Source organism: Capsicum annuum, chromosome 10, assembly GCF_002878395.1.
Source record: "Capsicum annuum cultivar UCD-10X-F1 chromosome 10, UCD10Xv1.1, whole genome shotgun sequence".
Taxonomy (NCBI): Eukaryota; Viridiplantae; Streptophyta; class Magnoliopsida; order Solanales; family Solanaceae; genus Capsicum; species Capsicum annuum.
The window spans coordinates 177079230-177104221 of NC_061120.1; the positions used below are offsets into that span (position 1 = coordinate 177079230).

General features: G+C 34.8%; 1 protein-coding gene across 6 annotated transcripts; it reads left to right on the forward strand.

The window, feature by feature from the left end:
• Positions 1-2662: 2662 nt before the first annotated feature.
• On the forward strand, positions 2663-22359 carry LOC107843362 (subtilisin-like protease SBT6.1). 6 transcript variants are annotated; one of them, XM_016687612.2, is made up of 13 exons: positions 2663-3095; positions 3801-4589; positions 6297-6425; positions 6715-6867; positions 9820-9936; positions 17772-17956; positions 18773-19036; positions 19116-19913; positions 20052-20184; positions 20555-21016; positions 21101-21155; positions 21244-21306; positions 22074-22359. In XM_016687612.2, exons 2-13 carry the CDS (start codon positions 3975-3977, stop codon positions 22136-22138), a joined length of 3039 nt encoding a protein of 1012 aa, XP_016543098.1. In that variant the 5' UTR covers positions 2663-3095; positions 3801-3974; the 3' UTR covers positions 22139-22359. The 6 variants fall into 6 exon arrangements, 5 of the variants coding, with proteins under 5 accessions (XP_016543098.1, XP_047254542.1, XP_016543094.1 ...); XR_007046206.1 differs by lacking the exon at positions 22074-22359 and adding an exon at positions 21513-22057 and having other exon boundaries at positions 19116-20184; positions 21244-21396; XM_047398586.1 differs by having other exon boundaries at positions 2663-3338; positions 19116-20184.
• Positions 22360-24992: the final 2633 nt, after the last annotated feature.

A 24992-nucleotide genomic window follows, 5' to 3' on the forward strand; every position in this document is an offset into this window, starting at 1 on the left:
ACTACTACTACTACTACTATTATTATTATTATTATTATTGTTTTCCTATTCTATATAAATGAAGGTTTATGGTTTTTCCCTTATATTTATTAGTTTTGTCCTTATTTTTATGGTGCAATAAAATGATTGCACATGCATATTGCTTTTACTACTATATATAGGTGAAAGTTGGGGTGACTATCAAGGGTATTTCGATAATTTTAGTCACCCTAACCTTCACTTATATATATAGCAGTAAATAAAATGGTCACACATGTATATGGACATACATCGATTCCGAAATATTTATTGCACCATGAAATTATAAATATACCCTTGGTAGTCATTTAATAAGGAACAAAAAAATATTTATAAAAAGTTACTACCATGTATAGGTCAATACAAAGGTCTAAATAAAAATATTATTAAAATAATACATGAGGACAAAACTAATAAATATAAGGAAAAAGCAATATGCATGTGTAATCATTTTATTGCATCATAAAATTATCAAAATACCCTTTGTAGTCATTTAATAAGGAACAAAAAGATATTTATAAAAAAAATACTACCATGTATGATTTAATTATAAAGGTCAAATTACTTGTTTTTTATACCCCAAGGGATTTTCGGTAATTTTATTGTGCAATAAAATGGTTACACATACATATTGCTTTTTCCTTATATTTATTAGTTTTGTCCTCATTTTTATGGTGCACTAAAATGGTTACACATACATATTGCTTTTTCCTTATATTTATTAGTTTTATCCTCATGTATTATTTTAATAATATTTTTATTTAGACCTTTAATTTGTAATTGAATTATACATGGTAGTAATTTTTTTATAAATATTTTTTTGTTCCATATTAAATGACTACCAATGATATTTCGGTAATTTTATGGTGCAATAAATATTTCAGAATCAATGTATGTCTCCTCAACTTATATATTTGAATCATTCAAATGAGACGTGCATCATGTATTTTTTCAAGAATGTTCAAACGAAAGACATCCCGCTAACAATAGTTGCAACAATCTAACTGGATTTTTATCCACTTATATAATCACTTTTGTATTGTTTGGACCAGTCTATCAAGCTCAATTTTGTTCCAAACTAAATGTATATATTATGTAAACATCGGTTCAATTGTTCTACATTTCTTTTCTTTTATTACAATACTAAACAATTACAATAAGTAGGAAATAATCTTTCCCAAAGTTGAATTTCTTTTGCACATTAATGTTGCCAAAATACTCGTGCCTTGCACGGACACGAACATCTAGTATAAATAGATATAAGTACTTTTGACAAACTAAAAAAAAAAGTAGCAGTTATCATACATAATCTTGGAGTAAATTTCATCCATGGTCACTTAACTTTGTATCTATTATGCAAAAGTCAATTTTCTTTCATTCACTACACAAAAGTCATTTAACTTTGCTCCGACCATCACAAAAATCACTATGACTTGATTTTACAATAATTCCATCAAAAAAATGATGTGGCAACCTTAATTAGTTCTTAATTTTAATTTAAGTGAATATATAATACATTACTCATATCTTGATCCTTTTTATATGTGCACAACCCAATTTTTCTTATGAATTATTTAATAAAAAAAATATCAATTTCTTAATAGATTAGACTACCTAAAAACTATTTTCATTAAAAAAAAATGGTTGATATTTTTATAAAATATTTCATAATATTGCATTCATATGACAAAAAGGTGCATTGAAAAAGAGTGATAAATAAGATAAATTCTTCAAAACACATAAAATAGATATACATGTATGATATTATCTCTTTAAAAAAATTATTTTAGTTCTTTGAAGATAAATCAACATGGTAAGGAAAGTTTTAAAGTAAAATCTTTTTAATTGTGTCATTGGATAAGTATTGGCAAACAATTGTGTTAATAAAAGTTATAAAATATAAGTACTTTAATAGATAAAGAAATTATAGGATATTTAATTTTTATATTTATCAATTGAATTAATTAAACAATGTGTAATTTATCAGAAACTAAATATTATAATAAAATTTTTTAAGAGAATTAATCGATTAGTCAAACAATTAAAAATATAAAGACAAACTCAATAAATAAAGTAGTTTATCATATTATTATGATATACCGAATGAAAAGGCCCAAGTGGCGAGAAAAAAATGTATGAAAAAAAATAATTTTATCAATTACATGTCATAATTTTAGAAGGAGAAAAATAATTTTATCAACTTAATGTCATAATTTTAGAGGAAAAAAATAATTTATTTTTTTTGGTAACAGGAAAAAAATAATTTACCACACATGTCTCAACTTAGAATTTTAAGAATATATAAATATAATTTTATTTCATAAAAATATCAATTAAATTTCTTTTATGAAAATAGTCTTCACTAGGTTGCCTAATCTTTTGACAAATTGATATTTTTCCGTTATATAATCCATAAAGAAAATCGGGTTGGACACATATAAAAAATATTAATATATTATATTATTTTAAATTAAAATCAAGAACTAATTAAGATTTTCATATTATTATTTTTTTTGATGGAATTATTATAAATTTTAATTATAATTTTAACTTTTGTGTAATAAATAAAAAAAAGTCACTTTTACTCCATAATCCTGGTTATTTGACCACTTTTGTTGACAGAATCTAGATAGTAGTCATATACTATAAGGCCTCCGTTACGTACTCCATTTTCCGATTCCTCCCTCATTCTCTCTGCTTTTTCCTACCATCAGACTTTCTGTACATTTAATTCACCAAATTGTTTCCATTTCTGTACTCACTACAAATTTTGTCACTAAGTTTTGTTGTGATCTTTTGGTTGATCAGTTTGTACCCTGTTGTTTTTCCTTTTAAAACAAGCCTTACAAATTTTGCACTTGTCAATTCAAATGACACTCATAATTCATAACTATTAACAAACCCGTCGGTATCTCTATGATCTTTCTGTTTTTGTTTGCAATAACAATGGCGTCGTATTTGTCCAGAACTCATTAATGATGGAGTAGTGAAAAGCGGTGTGGTATTATTGATCTTCAAGTCCAAAATTTTGTGAAAAGCATATGACTGTTCTGGTTTTAATTTTTAAATTTTCAAAAGTATGTTATCCGGATTCTGAATGGTACTTTAGTTACTGTGTATTCTTTGTTTTTTCTTTTCAACATTTTGGGAGAAAATTGGAATAATTGAGACATTTCTGCCAAAGGCCTAAATTTACGAATATATATCTTGTTTAATTATTCGAAGTTTAAGCTTTTCTTCATCATATCTTGTTTTTTGTAAGATACCCTTAAAATAAGTCATGAGATACTCTTTGGGGAGGACACGGAGTAAGGTAAAAGGTTAGTTAGGTAGTTAAGCATTGTCTCGCTTATCCTTCGATACTATTAGTTGCAATATAACTCTTGTTGTTTCTTGTACTTTGAGTTTGGTTACAATCTTTTGTTTATTGTACTTGATTATCGTATTATGTTGTTGTGATTACGGTTCTGGATGATCTATCATGTTTTCTATAGTATTTTGTCGTGACTTCTTCATTTCCATTATTTCTTTTTCTGTACTGCTTTGAACTGTTTTTTTTTTTCCTTGAGCTGAGGGTCAATCGAAGACAGCCTCTCTACCTCCAATGTAGGGGTAAGGTCTGCGCACACTCTACCCTCCCCAGACCCTTTTTGTGGGATTACATGGGCATGTTGTCTGTTGTTGTTGATGTTGTTCATTGAATCACTTGGTACAGAATTTAGCCTCTTTGTCCTGTTGAATTTCTCTCAAACTAATGCTGAGGCGTGTGATTTTACTGTTAGCTGAAGACATGCATTAGCTGGAGCAGGTGGACTTTCTTTTGAAGAGGCAAGCAATTTTTTATCATTCAAGTACAAGGGCAAACGAGAGAACAGGATTTTGATTATGCGCAAATAGAGGCTAAAACCTCTGTTTACTCCTCATTGTTCTGATGAGAGAGATTTCATTCTTGAAACATGCCTCGAAATCCGCAAAAATCATTTTTAACCCTCTCTCTTATCCCCTTCCTTCTGGCGTATACACTTATAAGTTTCGACTCATCTTTATTCCTTCAACTCCTGAAGTACCCTCAATGCCAAACACTAACTATGCCCGAATCAGTAGAGTCTGAGCCATTTATTTCTAGTAGCTCCGATGACTGCCAGCATCACATGAAGAAACAATGTGATAGCAGAAACTACATTGTACGATTCTATCATTATAAAGAAGCAGAAGATCACTGGAATTATCTTCAAGATAACTTGAAACTTAAGGGATGGCAATGGATTGAGAGGAAAAATCCAGCTGTGAGATTTCCTACTGACTTTGGTTTGGTGGCAATCGACGAGTCAGTGAAACAATTCTTGCTAGAAAAGTTCATGGAATTGAATCTTGTAAAAGACGTTTCATTGGATTTGAGCTATCAAAGGATAGTTCTTGAAGAAAAGAGTGAGAAGATTGGGGCTTTTGCCAATGGGAAGAAGAGACCAGGGAAGATTTTTACTGCTATGTCCTTCAGTGAAGGTCAAAGCTATGCAGAGGCCAACACTAGTAAATTGAAGATAAGTTGGAACAGACATATATTGATGCAGGCAAGTCCTCTAATTTTTGTTTTTTGTTATGTATGATTTTCTGAAATATATGTCAGTGGAAAGAATGCAGCCTTTATTTTTGCGATCATGACATATGATACGGTCAACTGTGTTGCATTGTATGTGTTCAGGAAATTAATCTCTTTCAGTTACCTTCTATCTTTGTCGATGATACGGCTGTCTTGCATTGTGTTCAAAGGAAATGAATCTCTTTCAGTTACCTTTTGTCTTTGGCCTTTTCCTATTTTGATCTTATCGAGTGTCTATACTTCTAGTAATTCGCCGTGATTTGAGATTCTGAAGTGAGAAAAAACAAGAGAAAGATTAGAGAATGCGTGAATACTAATGTTTTAGGACTGATTACTTTTATGGGCTCGATTTACAATGCCTAGCTGTTTTTTCCCAAAGCGGGACCAGTACAAGAAGTACAACTATTTTCTTTAGGTATCTGTACTTGACTATCTGACACTTCCCTTCTAGCCTGTGCATATATCCAGTGAGCTTGTCACATATGCAACTAATACCATACTAGTGAAGAACTTGTAAATATATCTACAATCTGGGCAGTCGAGTAAACGAACTTCGTGAGAATATCTTCTTAGATATATCTTATCGTATCCCTGATAAAGTGACAATTCATTTTTATTTGCTTAGTTCTTTCATGACACACTAAATTCAACGGAATATGAAGAGACACTTGAGTATTGCACATAAGTTCCATCTCACTGATCACTATCGGAAAATCTAGTTGGACAAGTGTTTGAAGGTTGTCTTGGAGGATAGTCGCTAGCGCTTTTTGTGCATATTGTTTGATGTAGAATTTTGTGGTGGAAATTATCATTTGGATTCATTTTTATTTGCTTAGTTCTTTCATGACACACTAAATTCAACGGAATATGAAGAGACACTTGAGTATTGCACATAAGTTCCATTTCACTGATCACTGTCGGAAAATCTACTTGGACAAGTGTTTGAAGGTTGTCTTGGAGGATAGTCGCTAGCGCTTTTTGTGCATATTGTTTGTTATAGAATTTTGTGGTGGAAATTATCATTTGGATGGGTCATGCAATTAGATGTGCAGGTTTTGTTATAAGGAAAAGGTAAAGTTTGTCGTTTTTCTTTGGTATATATGTTTGCTTCCTCAACCATAATAGTGTTTTTTTAGTCTATCTTTGCTCTTGTTTGGCTCTTCCAAAGAGCGTTCAGCAGAAACAAAGATTTTACATACAAGTAGGCATTTCATTATAAAACAAAAGCTTTGTAAGAGACACATCATGGACTATATGTTGGTGTGGCCATTCCTTTGCTTGTTTAATGAATTGTAGTTGTCCTACTTGGTATCAAAAACTTTTACACATGAGGTTTGGTTATGGAAGCGGATAAGCAGAATCAGATTATTTTGCTGTTTTGGGGTCATTGGAGGGAGAAGAATTGTGTTATGTGGTTTGACTCTTCCCTATTTCTGTTTTCTTCTTATGAAGTTTCCTGAATGAGCTTTCAAATCCATAACTTCTAACTGATTGCTTTTTGCTGGTGGCACTCAAGGACAAAAACAAAGTCGACTTCCTCTTTGAAAAGTTTTGAGTGAATAAGTCTCATGTTGCTGCTCTATTTATTTTTTCATTTTCTATATTGAACATATTGTTGTTTTTCCCTAAATTTTTCTTAATAAACTTGTTTTTGTCTATCCTGTGTGATTATTTGCAGAAATCTCAAGTTACATCCCTCCTTGGAGCACATGCACTCTGGTCAAAAGGGATTACTGGTGCTAAAGTAAAAATGGCAATTTTTGATACAGGTATTCGGGCAGGTCACCTGCATTTTCGTAATATCAAGGTATCTTTTCTCTTTTTAATAAATTTTGTATCAAAGAAATGCTTTAGTTAAATCCACTGTGGTTTGGAGCTTGAAATTTTCAATTACATTTACATTTACATGTCTCAATGCATATATCTTGTTACCATCTTTACTTCATTAATAACAGACAATGGCATGATACCTGATTAATTTTCCACCATCTTTACCCCATTAATATCAGACAATGGGTGTGATACCTGATTAATTTTCCACCATCTTTACCTCATAAATAACAAGACAATGTGCATGATACCTGATTAATTTGCAGGAACGCACAAACTGGACCAATGAAGATACATTGAATGACAATGTAGGACATGGGACATTTGTAGCTGGTGTCATTGCTGGTCAGGATGAAGAATGCCTCGGTTTTGCTCCAGACACAGAGATCTATGTTTTTCGTGTATTTACAGATGAACAGGTAATGGATTGCTTATAATCTAGTATGACAATTCCTTTTCTTTCAGGGGCATGATGGGGCTTTTCTTTCTTAAAATGTTTAAGTAAGCGGAAACTTGAAGATCTGCAACATTCTCGTGCCATAGAGTAGTGACTCTGATTTATTGTACTGATGTATTATAGAAGTTTGATACTTGCTTAGTGCTAATGATGATTCCTGTTATTAAAAGTGAGTCCTTTGATGTTAAGCTGTTAGAAGCAAAGTAAATACCTTATGTGTTAAGATTTTCCCGGGCCCTTATAGTTTCCTCTAGTAGACCGTGTCACATCCACCACAAGAGTGGTGAACGTAATATGGTGCATTCTTGTAGTCGTCATGTTTAATGAAATAATCATTTTCAGCTCCAAACAATCTTGTGGCATTGCAGTGGAAGAAGCAGTACTTTAAACTGCCTAGTCTTTCTAACAAGTTTTGATTTTGAACCTTTTTTTTGTAAGCTCTAACTTATCATAGTTTTTCTGTAAAGTCTAGGAAAAATATGCACGTAGATAGGCTTATTTATCTCATTCTCTTTCCTGAGATGTGGTGGGGTACATATTAGTCGCTAGGTTTGTTGACCAGATAATGTTTCTTCTGCCGTCTTATTATGATTTGAATGGTCAGAAATGAAACCATTTTTCAGGGGAGTGGAGAGGCAGGGAAATTGTCCTTTATGTTTTAGGGAAGGCAGAAGAACTGGGGGGAGGTGATTAGATATGACATGTCACAACTTTAGCTTACGACATGGCCCTAGATAGATAGGAAGGTATGGAGATTGAGGATTAGCGTAGAAGGTTAGTAGGTTGCCGAGTGTTGTCGCACTTTATGTGGGAGAGACAGGGGATAGCCTCCACTCCTCTTATCCTTATAGTAGCATTAGCTAGTAAGCGCATAGTTTCTTATTCTTCAATATGTATCACTATATGTTGCTTCATTTTCTTTGTATTTTGCTGTCATATTTTCTTGCAACCCTTCTTCAAAAAAAATTCTTTTTAGCAGAGGGTCTATCGGAGATAACCTCTCTATTTTGCGTACATCCTACTCTTCCTAAACCCCACTTGTGGGATTACACTGGGTAATGTTGTTGTTGTTGTTATAGGAAACCCAGGAATATGTCTGGTAATTCTATGCAGTCCATGTTCTTTTGTTTGGGTCAACCCAGAATATTTTCTCTCCATTTTTCACTTTGGGATATTGAATCTTGTGCATAAAAATTTTGGTGGAGTATTGTAGAAAGAAGTTCGACCCCATGGTTTTATTGTCTCTCTTGGGCTCGGTTTTCTTCTATCACACACAGAGAAGACGTGCTCTGTGCCACTATCTCTCAGAACTTGCAAATTAACTTGGGACTAGGAGATCCTTCCTCATTGGAAACTTGCTAGTATATCGTGAGTCATGTATGATGGTTTTGAATAGTGTACCAATGTTTTGTTGCTTTTCGCTTTCGAATGAGAGTTTTTGTTTGATGAATGATTGAGCATCTCTTTGGTTTTCCTTTGGGGTTAAGAAGAAGACCAAATGGTGGAGTGGGGTTGGGAGGGGGAAGTGTTCTTTTTTTGGGATGTGTGTTACTCTAACGACACATGTCTTTTCTCGTTCATATTTTGACGCGTTCCTATATGTAATCTTCACATGCTTGGTTTTACTGACCTGTGTTTTTTGTGGGGGTTGAAATGACCCGTGTGTTTGAGAGTCATTTTTGTCTGGTTGAGGTGTCTATCTAGTTGCTAGTTATGTTGGAGTGTCTAACTCACAAATCGTGCTAAGTTTAAGGTGCTATCTAAGTAGTTGGCCTTCTGTTTTTTAAAAGGAAGCACATAATTTGTATTACCTATTGTCGGGGAGGTATACACAGTTTGAAATTGAAATATTATAAAAAGTAACACTGTACCTAATTCGAAAGCAGATATACTTAAGGGAGGTAGTAGATATTATTTTTCTTTCATGGAGATTTAGAGCCTATACCTTATTGTTCTTGGACCTTAATTTTGCCAATTAAGCTGCACATCATTGGTTCTCGGCAATCATTGTGAGTAACTATAGATCATATCAGCAATGAAGAACAATCAAGATTATATGGACTATGAAGTACTTATTACTTAGTGTTATAATATGGGGCTGTATCTAGGTTTACACGTACACTCACATGCACACTGCCCTGAAATTCTGTTGCTCAGACTTAGTTTAGAAGAAATACAAATGAACAACTGCTTTCTCTAAGGTTGGGTCAGCTAACGTAATTTCCAAATCTTGTTCAATTCTCGCTGGAATTAATGTGGTGGTGATGAACTGTCAGCTAAATTCAAGCTATAAATGATAAAACTCTGAACGTGAGCCACTGAGGCTTTGGTCCAATGGTACGGATGCAACAAGTGAGTGTGTGTTAGTTCGTGTCACGGATTTGAACTATGTTGCAGGTAAAAAGTACGGTACTCAAGTTAGCACGTACGAAGAGGGTAGATGGGCAGGCAGGCCCATATTCCTCTGAGTTTCGAACTTATGCGCCACTTGGAATTGGGCCATACAGGGATTTCTTTTATATAAAAAAAATTCTAAGCATGAAAAAAATCAAAACCTTTACGAACTTTCTGATTGACGGTTTATTAGTTAGAGTTTGATTTAGCCTGACTAGACGTCTATGGAACTTGCATCTAATTCTGGTACTTTATTTGGTTTATATCATCTGGCTTTGTCAATTGAGGACATCTCGTTCAGCTTACTGTACTCTCCGGTTACTTTTGATGAATTATTTCTCATCATATAAAAACTAAAGCTGTATTAGTTTGAGGTAGCACAGTAATAGGAATTTAACGAATGCAACAAGATAAGTGCAAAGAATTTAGATATGGAAAAGAGTCTACATACACAAAAAGATCAATCTTGTGGTAATCAATTTAGCAAGTTTATGAGAAATGTTTGTTCAGTTTATTGCAGGTCTCTTACACATCCTGGTTTCTTGATGCATTTAATTACGCAATTGCAACCAACATGGATGTGCTGAATTTGAGCATAGGTGGACCTGATTATTTGGATCTTCCTTTTGTGGAAAAGGTGAGGTCATCAGGTCACTCATCTATTAGTTTATTTTTATTGTTTTTATGTGGTATGGTACTGGGTGCATTTCGTCTACAGCATAGGCATTGAAATGATTTTTTGCTGTTACATTACTCAACATAAATTATCATCTGCATGGATTTTAATTGTCAGCATGCTAATATTATATCTCCTTATTTAGTGCATGGATTTTAATTAGCTTCTTGAGCTTGTTGCTGCATATGTTTCAAGAGATCTACTAATTTTGCAGACTGAACCATGTCATGGAGATCTTATTCACAAGGATTATATATTAATTTAGTACTGTTTTTCGTAGAAGCAATCCTTCGATATTAAGCCTGTTATTTCACAGAATTAGCATTATGTCTGGCAGGACCTGAAACAACATAAGCAGAAGTTTTCACCTTTATATTGATGAAATGTACAACAGCAAAAACAATAAATACGCCTCAATTCTTAGCTAGTTAGGTTGGCTATATGATTCCGCACCATCCATTCTGCCCGATTTGGAGTTGTGCAATATTCAATACTATGGACATCTATAATTCTAGAGGTTCTTTTTCCACTGAAATGCAAATTTCTACACATATTAAAAGAGACTCCTAGTAAATGTTAGGACCTTGTGAGAAAATATAAGAGAAAATATTATTGAATTGTTGTAACTACATTATTATATTGAGGCCCTATTTATAGACACTACATTCCAATCCTTTTCCTAATAGGATACTACGTTACAATCCTTTTCCTAATAGGATACTATGTTACAATCCTTTTCCTAATAGGATTCTATATGCTATTCCTATTCCTACTCATATTCTAACACTCCCCCTCAAGCTGGTGCATAGAAGACATATGTACCAAGCTTGTTATGGATGTAACTAATATGAGAATCGGTGAGGGACTTGGTGAAGATATCTGCAAGAAAACTGATAAGGACTGCTTTGGACGTCTGGAAGACCTCAATTGAAACGGAACAAACTGAAAAAATGATCCGAAAAGTAGTAAATATTGTCGTAAAGTCGATGTGTCGCTGGAAAATTGCCGAAAACTGGTATAAAATATATGGGTCATGTCGAAATCAAGAGACGAGTAGATCTTGAACATGAAAGTCACCGGAAACTTAGCCGAAACATGCTCACACGCCGGATTATTAGATTTGATGGCTGAAAAGTGACTACAATCTGAGGAAAAAAAAAAGTATATGGGTAGGGTCGGAATGATGACACGACCCTACTGAAAAATAGAAATATTTGTAGGGTCGGAATGATGGCACGACCCTATTGAGAAATAGAAATTATATGAGTAGGGCCGGAATGACGGCACGATCCTACTAAAAAAGAGAAATTATATGGGAAGGGTCGGAATGATGGCACGATCCTACTGAAAAAGATCTGAGGAGTCACCGGAAAGACGTACGGAACTATGTAAATTAAATCTGAGGAGTCACCAGAAAGATGCATGGTGATATGCAACTCAGATATGAGACAGTAGTCCGGAAAGATGCACGGTGCTACGCAAATCAGATATGAGAAAATAGTCACCGAAAAGAAGTACGATGCTAAGAAAAATAGATATGAAAAAGTAGTCACCGGACAGATGCATGGTGCTACGCAAAGATATGAGAAAATAGTCACTAGAAAGATACACAGTGAGTCAGTGACCCAACTTTTGGTAACATAATCATTGGCCAGACGGGCGGCATATATGGATTATAGCCGCCCGCCGGCAGTAGAAACTCTTTGATTCTTTACCAAGATCGTGGAAGCTTTGATACCATGTGAGAAAATATAAGAGAAAATATTATTGAATTGTTGTAACTACATTATTACATTGAGGCCCTATTTATAGACACTACATTCCAATCCTTTTCCTAATAGGATACTACGTTACAATCCTTTTCCTAATAGGATTCTATATGCTATTCCTATTCCTACTCATATTCTAACAGACCTAATACAAGTGCACCAGCATGACTACAACTTAATTTTTACTAGTTAGTGTCATCCATATAGATCTTTTGCTTCTGTGTTCTATTGCTAACTGTAGAAGAAAAGGGTTGTGGGGACCACAATAACTAATTATGTCGCAATTAGTTAATAGTTAGTTGTAAAGAGTTAGTGGTAGCTTAGTTAGTTAGTGGCTGTTATGCTGAGCTGTCAACACTCAGCTGTCTATAAATGGAGCACATTGTACAGCTTGGTTCATATATGAAATTGAGATTCTTTCTACTTGCAATAATCTTCTCTCTACAACTTCATGATTGATATCTTCAACATGGTATTAGAGCCAAGATTCTAGAAGATCTTCGTATCAATCAGTGAAGCTCCGGAGAAGAAGCAATAGAAGAACTAGTGTTCCAGTGACTCTTCGAGCTATTGTTCAACACAGATTCTTCGATTCAGAGCACATCGAAGAATTTTCAGTTGAATCTCGTGGTTGTGCAAGGTTGAATTTCAAGCAAATTACTCAGAATTCACTGTAATTGCACGAAATCATCACTACTGAGGCTGTTAGTAGCTCAGTCAGAGGATCGACTTAACATGCAACAACTCAGGTGGAGGATCAGATCAATCACAACCATCCGCTATACATTTATCCTTCTGATACTCAAGGTTTGGTCCTTACCTCTGTTCAGCTTATAGGATCTGAGAATTATGCTTTATGGAGTAAGTCTATGAAATTAGTGCTAAGAGGCAAGAAAAAGTTAGGTTTTATACTTGGAACTTGTAAAAAGGAGAGTTTGGACTCCAATTTGCATGAGATTTGGGACAGATGTGATGCTATAGTCCTTGCATGGATTATGAACACAGTTACTAAGGATCTAGTTAGTACTGTCATCTATGGATCCAATGCTCATACTGTGTGATGTGATATCAAGAGAGATTTGATAAAGTGAGCATCTAGGGTGTTTTATCTGCATAAAGAGATAACTACCTTAACTCAAGGTGCAAGTTTAGTTTCTGCGTACTTCTTGAGGCTGAAGGAGTTAAGAGATGAGTTTGAGGCTCTAATGCCTCCTCCTACATGTGCTTGTGCTGAATCCAAGCAGTATGCAGAACACTTTCAACAACAAAAACTGTGGCAGTTTTTGATGGGCTTAAATGAAACTTATGCTCAGGCTAAAAGTCAGATCTTAATGCTTGTGCCTCTACCTACTGTTAATCAAGCATATGCTATGATTTTGAATGTGGAAAGTCAGAGAATAAATCATAATATGGAAACTAGCAGTATTTCAGGTGGATCTACTGCATTGCTGAGCAACAGAATGATGCCTAGGAGAGAAAGGTCAAAGAATTTTTCTGATAGATCAATGCTAAAATGTTGACTATTGTCATCTTAAAGGTCACACACAAGATGTGTGTTATAAGCTTCATGGCTATCCACCAGATTATAAGTTCAAGAAGAAAGGAGGAATGCAAGCTAACAATGTGACTGAAAGTAGTTATTTCATATTGGAGATGGTCAGACCTCAACACTCTCATCTCAATCACGTCACAGCTATAACACTTCTCAGGGTTCTCTTCCATTTTCTTATCCTCAACATTCTCACCCTGGTATGTTCTATGGAAACTTGCCTCATGGACCATACTTTACTCAAGGGTGTCATTATCAGATTCCTACTGCCCAGTATCCAGTAGCATTACCAACATTTACAGCTGAACTATACTCTCAAGTTGCACAAATGTTGGATAAAGGTAAAGCACCAGAACATGTGGCCAATGCTGCTCAGGTTGGTTCAACTGATGGCACTTTTGCTGGTGCAGGTATTGTCACTGCTGTTATGACTTGCTTAAGTGATTATAATTGGATTGTGGACGCAGGTGCTACAAACCACATGGTTCAGAATAAGCATATGCTAACAAAGTCAAAAGACATATCTAGTCTGCCTAATAATAAAGTACATCAACCTACTGGAGAGCAAGTTTGCTTTAAAACTTCAGGAAATGCTTCAATGTTCAATAGCTTGACAGTGAAATATGTGTTACATATACCTGAGTTCAAATATAATCTTCTCTCAGTCTCAAAGATCACTAAAGAGCTCAAATTTATGGTTGGCTTCTATCCTGATTTTTGTATATTTCAGGAGCTCTTCACTGGGAAAGTGATAGGGATTGGTAAAGAGGAGGATGGATTATACATACTACAGGGACAAAACAAAACATTACCAAAAGAAAAGAGACACTTGTGAAGTCTCAAAGCAGCAATCTGCAGCATTAGCTGATTGTAGTATACAAAATGTCACTAAACTTAGTAATAATGCTGTTAGTGCTGATTTTACCTTACTATGGCATAGATGACTAGGGCATGCACCTTTGAAAGTTCTTAAGAATGTTAGTGGCTTGAACTCTTCTCAGCTTAAGGAACATGTATGTACTGTTTGTCCTATTGCAAAACAAACAAGACTTCCTTTTCTTTAAGTCACTCCTATGCTCCTACTGCTTTTGCTCTTGTTCATGTTGATGTAGTAGATGACCATACCAGGTTTACTTGGATATTCTTGATGCATTCTAAGTCTGAGGTGGTGTTATACCTTAAAAGATTTTCTACTAATGGTCAGAAATCCGTTTGCATGTTCAGTTAAATGTCTCAGAACTGACAATGGTACTGAGTTTCTTAATACTCATGTCTCTACCTTACTGTTAGATTTAGGTATTCTGCATCAAAGTACTTGTGTGTATACTTCTCAACAAAATGGAGTAGTTGAGAGGAGACACAGGTATATTCTGGGTATGGCAAGAGCTCTGAGATTCCAAGGCTTTGTTCCTTTAAAATTTTGGGGTGAATGTGTTACTACTGCAGTGTACATTCTCAACAGATTACCATCTGTTCTTCTTCATGGTAAATCTCCCTTTGAGAAGTTGCATACAAAGCTCCCTCTCTGCTTCATATTAGAGTTTTTGGGTGCCTTGGCTTTGCAACTGTTGTCAAAGGAAGTGAAAAGTTTAGTCCAAGAGCCATACCTACTGTTCTGCTTGGTTATTCCTCATCTCAGAAGGGATACATACTATATATGATTTTAGCTCTAAGATCTTCCTGGTTAGCAGAGATGTTCAGTTTAGGGAACATATATTTCCTTTTCAGCATCACAAGGAACCTCTCTTACCTCTTTTCCCTGTGCTTCCTTTGCACAGTGATGATTCTGCTTGCTCTACTCCAGTTAATACTCCTTTATCTTCTCCCATGAATCATGTTCCATCACCTGCTTCTTCCACTTCATCCTCACCACCTCAGCCTCCCCCTGTTGAGTTGAGAAGATCTCACAGAGCTACCAGACCACCTGTGTGGTTAAATGACTATATCTCATCCAAGAAGCCTTGTCTTTATCCTTGTGACAAATTATGTGTGTTATGACCATCTTGCTCCTGCTTACAGAGCTTCACTTGCTTCCTTTTCTGCTATTGTTGAGCCCACATCATTTGCTGAGGCTGGCAAGGACCCTCAGTGGGTTGCTGCTATGCATTCAGAAATTGATGCTCTTTAGGAGAACAAGACTTGGTCTATAGTAGATGTTCCACTAGGTCATGTTCCTATTGGATGTAAATGGGTGTTCAAGGTGAAGTACAAGTCCAATGGTGAGGTTGAAAGGTATAAGGTTAGGCTTGTAGCCAAGGGCTATTCTCAACTAGAGGGGCTAGATTATACTGAAACTTTCTCACCAGTGGCCAAAATGGTGGTCACTGTCAGAGCTGTTGTTGCTTTTGCTGCTTCCTCCCACTGGTATATCTTCCAAATGGTTGTTCACAATGCCTTTCTTCAGGGTGATTTGGATGAGGAGGTATATATGGTTATTCCTGAGGGCTTTGCAAACCAGGGGAGACTCGAAGAAGGCTTGCAGACTCCATAAGTCCTTATATGGCCTAAAACAGTCTCCCAGGCAATGGAACTTGAAGCTAACTGAAGCCTTGATTAGCATGGGTTTTTCTCAGTCTCATTATGACTATTCTTTATTCACACAATAAGTTTATCATGAACTTGTGATATACTTGTATATGTAGATGACTTACTTGTGACAGGAAGCTCCCTAAAGCTGATTCAGCAAACTAGAATGAACCTTCAAGAAAAGTTCAAAATGAAAGATCTTGGAGAACTTAATTTCTTCCTTGGAATTGAGTTTTCCAAGTCTGAGAGAGGTATACACATGTGTCAAAGGAAGTATGCGCTGGAGCTGGTGTCTTAACTAGGTGTGTCTGGTAGTAAACCTGCTTCTACACCAATGGAGTTCAATCACAAGTCAACCTCAGTGGAGTTTGACAAAACAGTGAAGGTCTCTGATGGGAATGATCCACAGCTGGTAGATAAAGGTGGTTATCAAAGAATCTTAAGCAGATTGCTCTATTTGACTATGACAAGACCTGATTTGGCTTTCACAGTTCAAGCACTCAGTCAATACATGCATGCACCCAAACAAAGCCATCTAGAAGCTGCTATGAGAGTGGTAAAATACATCAAAGGAAATCCAGGACTAGGACTCTTTATGCCTGGGAACAAGAAGCTGACTGCATGCTGTGACTCTGATTGGGGTTCTTGTGTGGAATCAAGAAAGTCTGTCACTGGTTATCTAGTGAAGTTTGGAGAAGCTTTGATTTCTTGGAAGTCAAAGAACCAAAATACAGTATCCGGGAGCTCTGCTGAAGCAGAATTTAGAAGCATGGCAACAACAGTTGCTGAAGTCACTTAGCTTATTGGATTATACAAGGAGCTAGGAGTCACTATTACATTGCCTGTTCAGATGTTTTGTGACAGCAAAGCTGCCATCCAAATAGCTGCTAATCCCATATTCCACGAGAGAACCAAGCATATCGACATAGATTGTCATTTTGTAAGAGGAAAGATTCAGGAAGGGCCGAAACAGACACAACACATCAGGACCAAGGAACTGTTAACTAAAAGTGACCAAGCTGAGATTGAAGAACTTGCTTTCATCCATCAGCTTGAGGGGGAGTGTAGAAGAAAAGGGTTTTGGAGACCACAATAACTAATTATGTTGTAATTAGTTAATAGTTAGTTATAAAGAGTTAGTGGTAGCTAAGTTAGTTAGTGGTTGTTATGCTGAGCTGTCCACACTCAGCTGTCTATAAATGGAGCACATTGTACAGCTTGGTTCATATATGAAATTGAGATTCTTTCTACTTGTTCTTTCTACTTGCAATAATCTTCTCTCTACAACTTCATGATTGATATCTTCAACACTAACTTTGTATGAATTCCAAGAGAAAAGATTGTGGATACACTAGCCTCTTTTAACACCTCAAATTATCATGGTTTCTCATCTAAGGATCAGGGTGTTTGGAGGAATATTTAGGACATGACAAGATGTCAATGTTATCTCTTATTTTATCCTTTAAATGTGTTACTTACACCTCCTGCCAGATGCAATCATTTCTATGATTTTGTGTAATCTTGTATTATCGTACATTTATCTTAATGTCTGCATTTCAATCACGCTCATCTTTTCAATATGAAGCCCAACATTTTCTCAGACATAGCATTGCTGGCTAGTCTTATTATAACCATTCTATAGACTTGGATTTATGGGTATCCTCTTATCGCATAAAATGTTGTAGCACTCCTCAATTTTAGCCATCTTGGTTAAATTTGATGTGATACATCTTTTATCAAACTTTTGTCCTAGAAAATTGAGCCTAGATACCTAAATGGTATACATTTAGGTATGACACTCTCGTCTGGCCCCACCTCAACTTCACTCTTCTTATGGTTCTTAACTTGCAGTGCAGATATTCTGTTTTACTCTTTATTCTAAGACCTTAACCTATAGAGTCTATCTTCGTAGCTGCTTTATATTGATGGATGTAATCAATATTTTTCACTAGGTTTGGGAGCTTACTGCAAACAACATTATCATGGTTTCCGCTATCGGAAATGATGGACCACTTTATGGTACTCTAAACAATCCTGCAGATCAAAGTGATGTTATTGGTGTTGGTGCTATTGATTATAGCGATCATGTAGCCTCATTTTCTTCACGTGGAATGAGTACCTGGGAGATTCCTCACGGGTATGCTTTTTTTATTTTTTTCGCTTATGTATATTCTTTTCTGTGAAGTATAATCTTTGTACAGACTACCTCTACTTTTCTGCCCTCTCCTTCTCTGTATTAAAGTCTTATTTTATGTATATGATCACCTAGGGAGTCATTGAGTTGTTTAGATGTAACAGCCTTGTTAAAAGAAGATGACCTTAAAAATAAGCTCTTCTGAAACAGACCAGTATTTTATGAGCTTTGTTTTATCGATAGTTGTGATGTTTTGAGTGAACTTCTGCTGAGTGGAAAATGAATGAAAATGACAAAAACGTTGTGGATGAATATGAGCATAACAGCTATTGAATGCCTCTTTTGCAGTACACTCAGCTTCTAAAGAAACATGAAATAGAAGAAAGTCACAATTATGGTCTTTGCTTCTTTTTCTTGCCTTTTTTTTGGGTTGATGATTTTGTCATGAAAAGAAGAAATTCAAAAGTATGGTTAGTTGCTTTTTTTCCTTTCCATTTTTAGGTTTTTGCTTTTCAAGTAAGTATGTTTACTTTAGGTGTCCTATGCTTTCAAGGAGTCTCTTAGCCTTGTCAGAGATTTATATGCTAGTAGAGAATAAGGAGAACTTCTAGTACTTTTTGTTTTATTTTGTGCAATATTGTCCTGAGATGAGTTAATCTCACACATGGTTAGTGAGGATTCATATAGCCGACCCCAACTTGTTTTGGACTGAGGTCGTAGTTGTTGTTTTTGCTTGCTTTTCTAATAACAGTTCAATGGTTACGGTTATCTGATGACTGATAACAATAGACTTGTAACTCATGGACTGTGCCTTGGCAGTTATGGCCGTGTGAAGCCAGACCTTGTTGCTTATGGATATGAGATTATGGGATCCAAAATCAGCACAGGTTGTAAAAGATTATCTGGCACTAGTGTGGCCAGTCCTGTGGTTGCTGGCATTGTATGCCTCCTTGTTAGCATCGTACCTGAGAACAAGCGAAAGGGCATTCTAAATCCAGCCAGCATCAAACAAGCGCTGGTTGAGGGGGCAACAAAGCTTTCCGGTCCCAACTTATATGAGCAGGGTGCTGGCAGGGTTAACTTGTGAGATTGTTCATTCTTGCTGTTCAATGATATACAGTGCATTAGTTATTCTTTTGTTAATCTTTAATGTCAATGACAGGTTGGAGTCATATGAAATTTTGAAGAGCTATAAACCTCGAGGGAGCATCTTTCCCAGTGTTCTTGATTACACTGATTGCCCTTACTCTTGGCCATTTTGCCGTCAACCACTTTATGCGGGTGCAATGCCAGTTATATTTAATGCTACTATTTTAAATGGAATGGGTGTAATTGGTTATGTTGAGAGCCCACCTACATGGCATCCTTCCAATCATGAAGGTAACCTTCTTAGCATCCGTTTTACTTACTCAGGAGTCATTTGGCCTTGGAGTGGTTATCTAGCACTCCACATGCAAATCAAGGAAGAAGGAGCTCAGTTTTCAGGAGAAATTGAAGGCAACATAACTGTCAAAATCTACAGCCCACCAGCTGTAGGCGAAAAGAGTCGGCGAAGTAATACCTGTTTCCTGCACCTGAAACTGCAAGTGATTCCTACACCACCAAGATCTGTACGGATATTATGGGATCAATTTCACAGTATCAAGTATCCACCAGGTTATATTCCAATAGATTCCTTTGATGTTAGGAATAATTTACTTGACTGGCATGGGGATCACCTGCATACAAATTTTCATTCACTGTTTGACATGCTAAGAGATGCTGGATACTATATTGAAACTCTTGGCTCCCCTCTCACATGTTTTGATGCAAATCAGTATGGGACGCTTCTCCTTGTCGATCTCGAGGATGAGTACTTTCCCGAAGAGATAAAGAAGCTAAGGGATGACGTCACTAATTCAGGCCTTGGTGTGGCTGTATTTGCTGACTGGTATAATGTGGATGCAATGGTAAAGATGAGGTACTTTGATGGTAATACACATAGCTGGTGGACACCAGTTACTGGAGGTGCCAATATACCTGCTTTGAATGATCTTTTGGCAACCTTTGGAATTGCATTTGGTGATAAAATTCTAAATGGTGATTTTGTCCTCTCCAGTAAACAGAATCTGTATGCATCTGGGACTGACATTTTGAAGTTCCCGAGGGGTGGATACTTGCACAGCTTTCCATTCCTAGATAGATCGCAGAGCACAGACGCTCAGAATGTCGTATTACCGGGCATGTCCAAGGTGAGCTGAGAACGCTGTTCATAAAAGAAAAAAGTTCCTTGGCCTATCCTTCTTATTTATGTTCAAAAAAGCCACAAGATTTGTTAGTAAGAGTTAGATGGAACCATCTGCTGTCCGAAGTGAGATATCTCTTTGTAAGCGTGTCTACACATATACTGCTACATTGGACAGGAGCATGCCTTCCATTAGATGTGGAATTGTTTTTCAGCATTCATTATCATATACAAATAAGTATTTGATGTTGCTTGCTTTCAATTGCACAAAGTACGCTGGAAGAAAAATATAATTTTTCCAATGAAGAACCTTTTGCAAGTGATAATAGAATTCTTGTCACTGTCTATCTAACTAACAATATATTTGATGAATGCAGATCGATTCACCTATTCTTGGTCTTTTGGAGGTTGGTGGGGGTCGAATTGCAGTGTATGGGGACTCTAACTGTTTGGACAGTAGCCATATGGTTGCCGATTGTTATTGGCTTTTGAAGAAAATATTAGATTTTACTAGCAGAAATGAAAAAGATCCTGTACTTTTCTCACATTCAGTTAGACAAAATACGCCATTATATGTTGACAATAACAAGTTACCATCCCGCAGAACAGATGTAAATTTTTCTATGTACTCTAGTGTTGTTGGAAAGGAGTTGATCTGCGAGCGTGACTCAAGATTTGAAGTATGGGGAACAAAGGGTTACAATTTACCGGCCAGGGAAAAGAACCGCAGATTACCCGCCTATCTTGTCAATGACTTGGGTATGTTAATATCTAATTCAGCACAAAAGAATGGTGACTCTTTTGAGAACAAGTACTGGAGTTCATTTTACAATGATGATGTAAGAAACTTTTAGTAGTCATTTGTTTGTGAAACTTCTTTAAAGATATATACTAATAGCCAATTTCGTTTTCCATAACTGCAGATTGACATGCCTCTTGCTAGTCACTGGTTTGTGCCGGCAATTGTTGCCATAATTGGTAAGTGCAAATTTTGTACTATTTGATCTATTAACACAGTTTCTCTTATTCAGTCATTATTCTTACGAACTTTTGCCAATATTATTAGGTCTAATGCTCTTATTCTGGCGCATGCAACAGCGTGGCAGGAGAAGGAGAAGATCTAGCTCAGGTCGTTTTACTAATTTCTAGCCCCCAATTGACGTGGATATCCTTTTTTAATGTGCTCTCTAAGGTTTTGTGATATGATTCAAGTTTATATATATTGACTAAGCGCTAACTGAATAAAGCAGGTTGTTAATCTTATTTTCCTAGTTATCATATCAGACTTTGAAATACTGTATTGTTTATACACACGATTCTGAGATGCATATGTACATAAGCCTGAAAATATCACAAAGTCTAGTGTTCACGTAAATGTTGACATAATAGAAAGATTTGAAGAAAAATCCATCACCAAAACAATTGGATATGCTTAGGAACACATGTTCTGAAGATATTCTTCAACTGAAAAAATTGTACAGAACCAATTAACTCATTACTTGAGGGGATATCGCAAGAATGATGATGAATTATGAGTTAGAGTTGAATGGTGTCAAACTGTTTATTGGTTTGGAGGAGAATGTGTTAATGACCGGTTTAAATTCATCGGGATGCTGGTTATGACAATAATTTGATTATGAGATGTCTTGATGGTTCTAAAAATATTGATAAGGTGTGCATTGATGAGTGATGAACTATGCACTGTAAATTGAATTTTTTTTCCAGATTGTGTAGTGTTTTATAGTACTGAGGAGAGTTTCTTGGTCTTAGCATAATTGACCTTCTTCAATGTGTTTAGTGTAAATGAGTTTCGAATTAGACAATTTTGAGTTGAATGTATTTTTATTAAGAGTCCGGAATCTAAAGGGCTAACTTTTTTAATTAAAAATTCTGAAGGGGCAATGGAAAAAGGGAAAATGCCAAAGGGACAACGGCAAGGAAGGCTTGTAAGACGGCAATAGTGGCCCGGCCCGCCTTGCTTCTTCCATCAACTGGCAAAGTTGACAAAGTTTAAAACATCTAAGGGTGAATAAATATAACAAGATATAGAAAATATTCCGTCATTATTGTGAATATACATGATAGTTGCATGATAACTATCTAGATCTTGAAAATCTCTATAAGTCATTCTCATGTTTTCACTAGATATTTTTTAAGTATATATCTTTTCTATTTTAATTTATATGTCTTATCTTCCCCCTCCCCCATCCCCCCACATACACACAAAAAAAAAATATACATATTTTTATTTATTAGATATTTCTAATTTCAATACTTTACTACTTGATATATTTAAGATTACAATGTTCAAATATCATTGTAATGTATTATACACACATTTAATTTAATTTTGTAAATTTTTTAAAAATCTTTCTTATTTTTAAGAATTTTGATTTAGCTTTAAGGAGCATATAAGATGTTGTATCCGAAAGAAGGATCAAATCGATGCGAAAACTAAATAACGAAATTTATGTATGTGATTCATCACGTCATGTATATTCACAACAAAATAGTACTCTGTATATATTCACAAAATACATGATTTCATGTATATTCACAACAAAGATGAAGTATTTTCTATATCTCGTTACATTTACCCCCTTAAACGTTTTATACTTTGTCGGTTAATGGAAGAAGTAAGACGGGTCACTGTTGTCGCCTTACAAGGCGTGACAGTGATCCCGCGTTATCTTTAACTATTTAACTCACGCTGTTAAATGGTTAAAGCTAAGGCGGGATGTCTTACCTGTCTTTGCCCCTTTGGCATTTTTCATTGTCCCTTCAAAATTTTGAATGAAAACATTGATATGTTTGTTAAAGTCGTCCACATTTTCAATTGTCATTACCTATCAATCTTATTGTTCCATTTTGCATCATATTTAGTAATATTAGTGTCATGTAAGTGATGTGATGGTAGCTATTGTAGTTTCAGCTGCTTGAATGAGTGCTCTCACTTCCTTTTTTTTACTATGATATGCCCAAAGAAAGAAAGGAGTCCGGAGCTGAAAGGGAGAGTTTTTTAAGAGTAGGAGTCAAAATGTACGGTCCTTTTTTTATGTAACAAAACAGATAGTTCACCCAAAAATGAGTGAATCACAATCTAGCATTGTTAACTCTGTCGTCAAACGTTTGCTACAAGTGAAAAATAAAATTAATGGGATTTGCTTAAAAACGAACGGACCACATTTTGATAAATTTACTTTTATAGTTTGCCCATCTGTGGGCAAACTACTTTTATTTGGGCGAACTATGATTCTTCCACTGATAAATTCTACTAATAATTGATTCCTTACACTGTTAATATTTTTGAGAGATTCTCATTTATTCAGTAAACGTTTTGTCACTTCAACTTTTTAGAAGTGGTATAATTTTTTCTCTAATAAATGTGTTGTTCACTTTATTTTATCTCATTCATCTATTATATTATTCTACTAATGGAAAAAGGCCTAAAATGCTCTTTAACTATGTAAAATGATGCAAAAATGTCCTTCGTCTATCTATTGGGCCTAAAATGTCCTTTTCGTCTACTTATTGGGCCTATTTTGCCCTTTTATTTAGACAAATTACATGGAATGGTCATCTTTAAAACTTAATTACATAAATAATGATATTTATTCAATATTACAAAAATAAAAGTTTATTTTTTTTTACATATATATCCATTTAAAAAAATTGAAAAGATAATTATAGTTCCTAATTTAATGTTATAACTAATTATCAATTCACCTTAATTTAAGAGATAAATTTGAAATCTTCAAATTGAAAGTGGAAAAGATAATCCTTGCTTTTAAATCTTTCTCTCTCTTATATTCAAAATTCATTTTTTTAAAGTAAACTAAGTATTCCATTATTTGCTCGTGTATGTTTTATTTTATTTTCATGTATGTTCATCATCTAGTATTAGTTCATTATCGTGTATTTTTAATTCTAATGTAATGGGTTAACCATAATATTTTATGGATAAATATTTATGGAATAAAGATCATTATGTTAGAAGTACAGATATACCATGTATTTTTATTGTATAGATACAATTTATGTCAAAGTCAGATTATTATTATATTTTTTATATAATTTATGAGATAAATATTCATGTTATATCTCATTATGTAGGAAGTACTTTTCTTGTTAAAGTATATAAAACATAAAATTTTGGTATAGTATATAAAAAATGAATGAACAAAGGCTTCCATAAAAATAGGCAATGAATATGAAATATGGGAATTTAATATATAATTATTTATCTATATATTAAAATCTGTTATAAAAGTAAATATTTTATATGCTATATCTGACAACCAACTAATACGGCTAAGTATATGTAATAATCTTTTAAAATGGCTATTTATGTTGTTTTTCTTTTTATTTATCAGATCAATTTAGAACGACGAAAAATTGATATTGTGCATTATTTATTTGGTTAATATTAATAAAAATGATAGGAATTTTATGTAGTTTAATAAAGATAAGTTGTGGTATTATATAATTTTTTTTTCTTAAATAAAAAGGCAAAATAACCCCAATAGGTATACGAAAAGGGTATTTTAGGTCCAATAGGTAGACATATAGGGCATTTTAGGTCCAATAGGTAGACGGAGGATATTTTTGCACCATTTCACATAGTTGAAGGGCATTTTAGGCCCTTTTCCGTTCTACTAATATTATCTCTTTTAGGCTTTGAGGGTTGATAATTATGTCTCAATAATTTGAAATGTCTTTATATTCAATTGAACTGGATGTATGTAAATGCAATCAATATTGTAAAATGAAAACATCAAAGACTCCAAGAAAATTCGATCGTAAGTTTTAGAGTTG

Coding starts and splice junctions, on each gene's coding strand:
- LOC107843362 (XM_047398586.1), top strand. CDS start 3,975: ATGCCTCGAAATCCGCAAAAATCATTTTTAACCCTCTCTCTTATCCCC. Junction 6,426..6,714: donor TGCATTTTCGTAATATCAAG/GTATCTTTTCTC, acceptor ATTAATTTGCAG/GAACGCACAAACTGGACCAA. Junction 21,017..21,100: donor GTTCATTTTACAATGATGAT/GTAAGAAACTTT, acceptor CCATAACTGCAG/ATTGACATGCCTCTTGCTAG.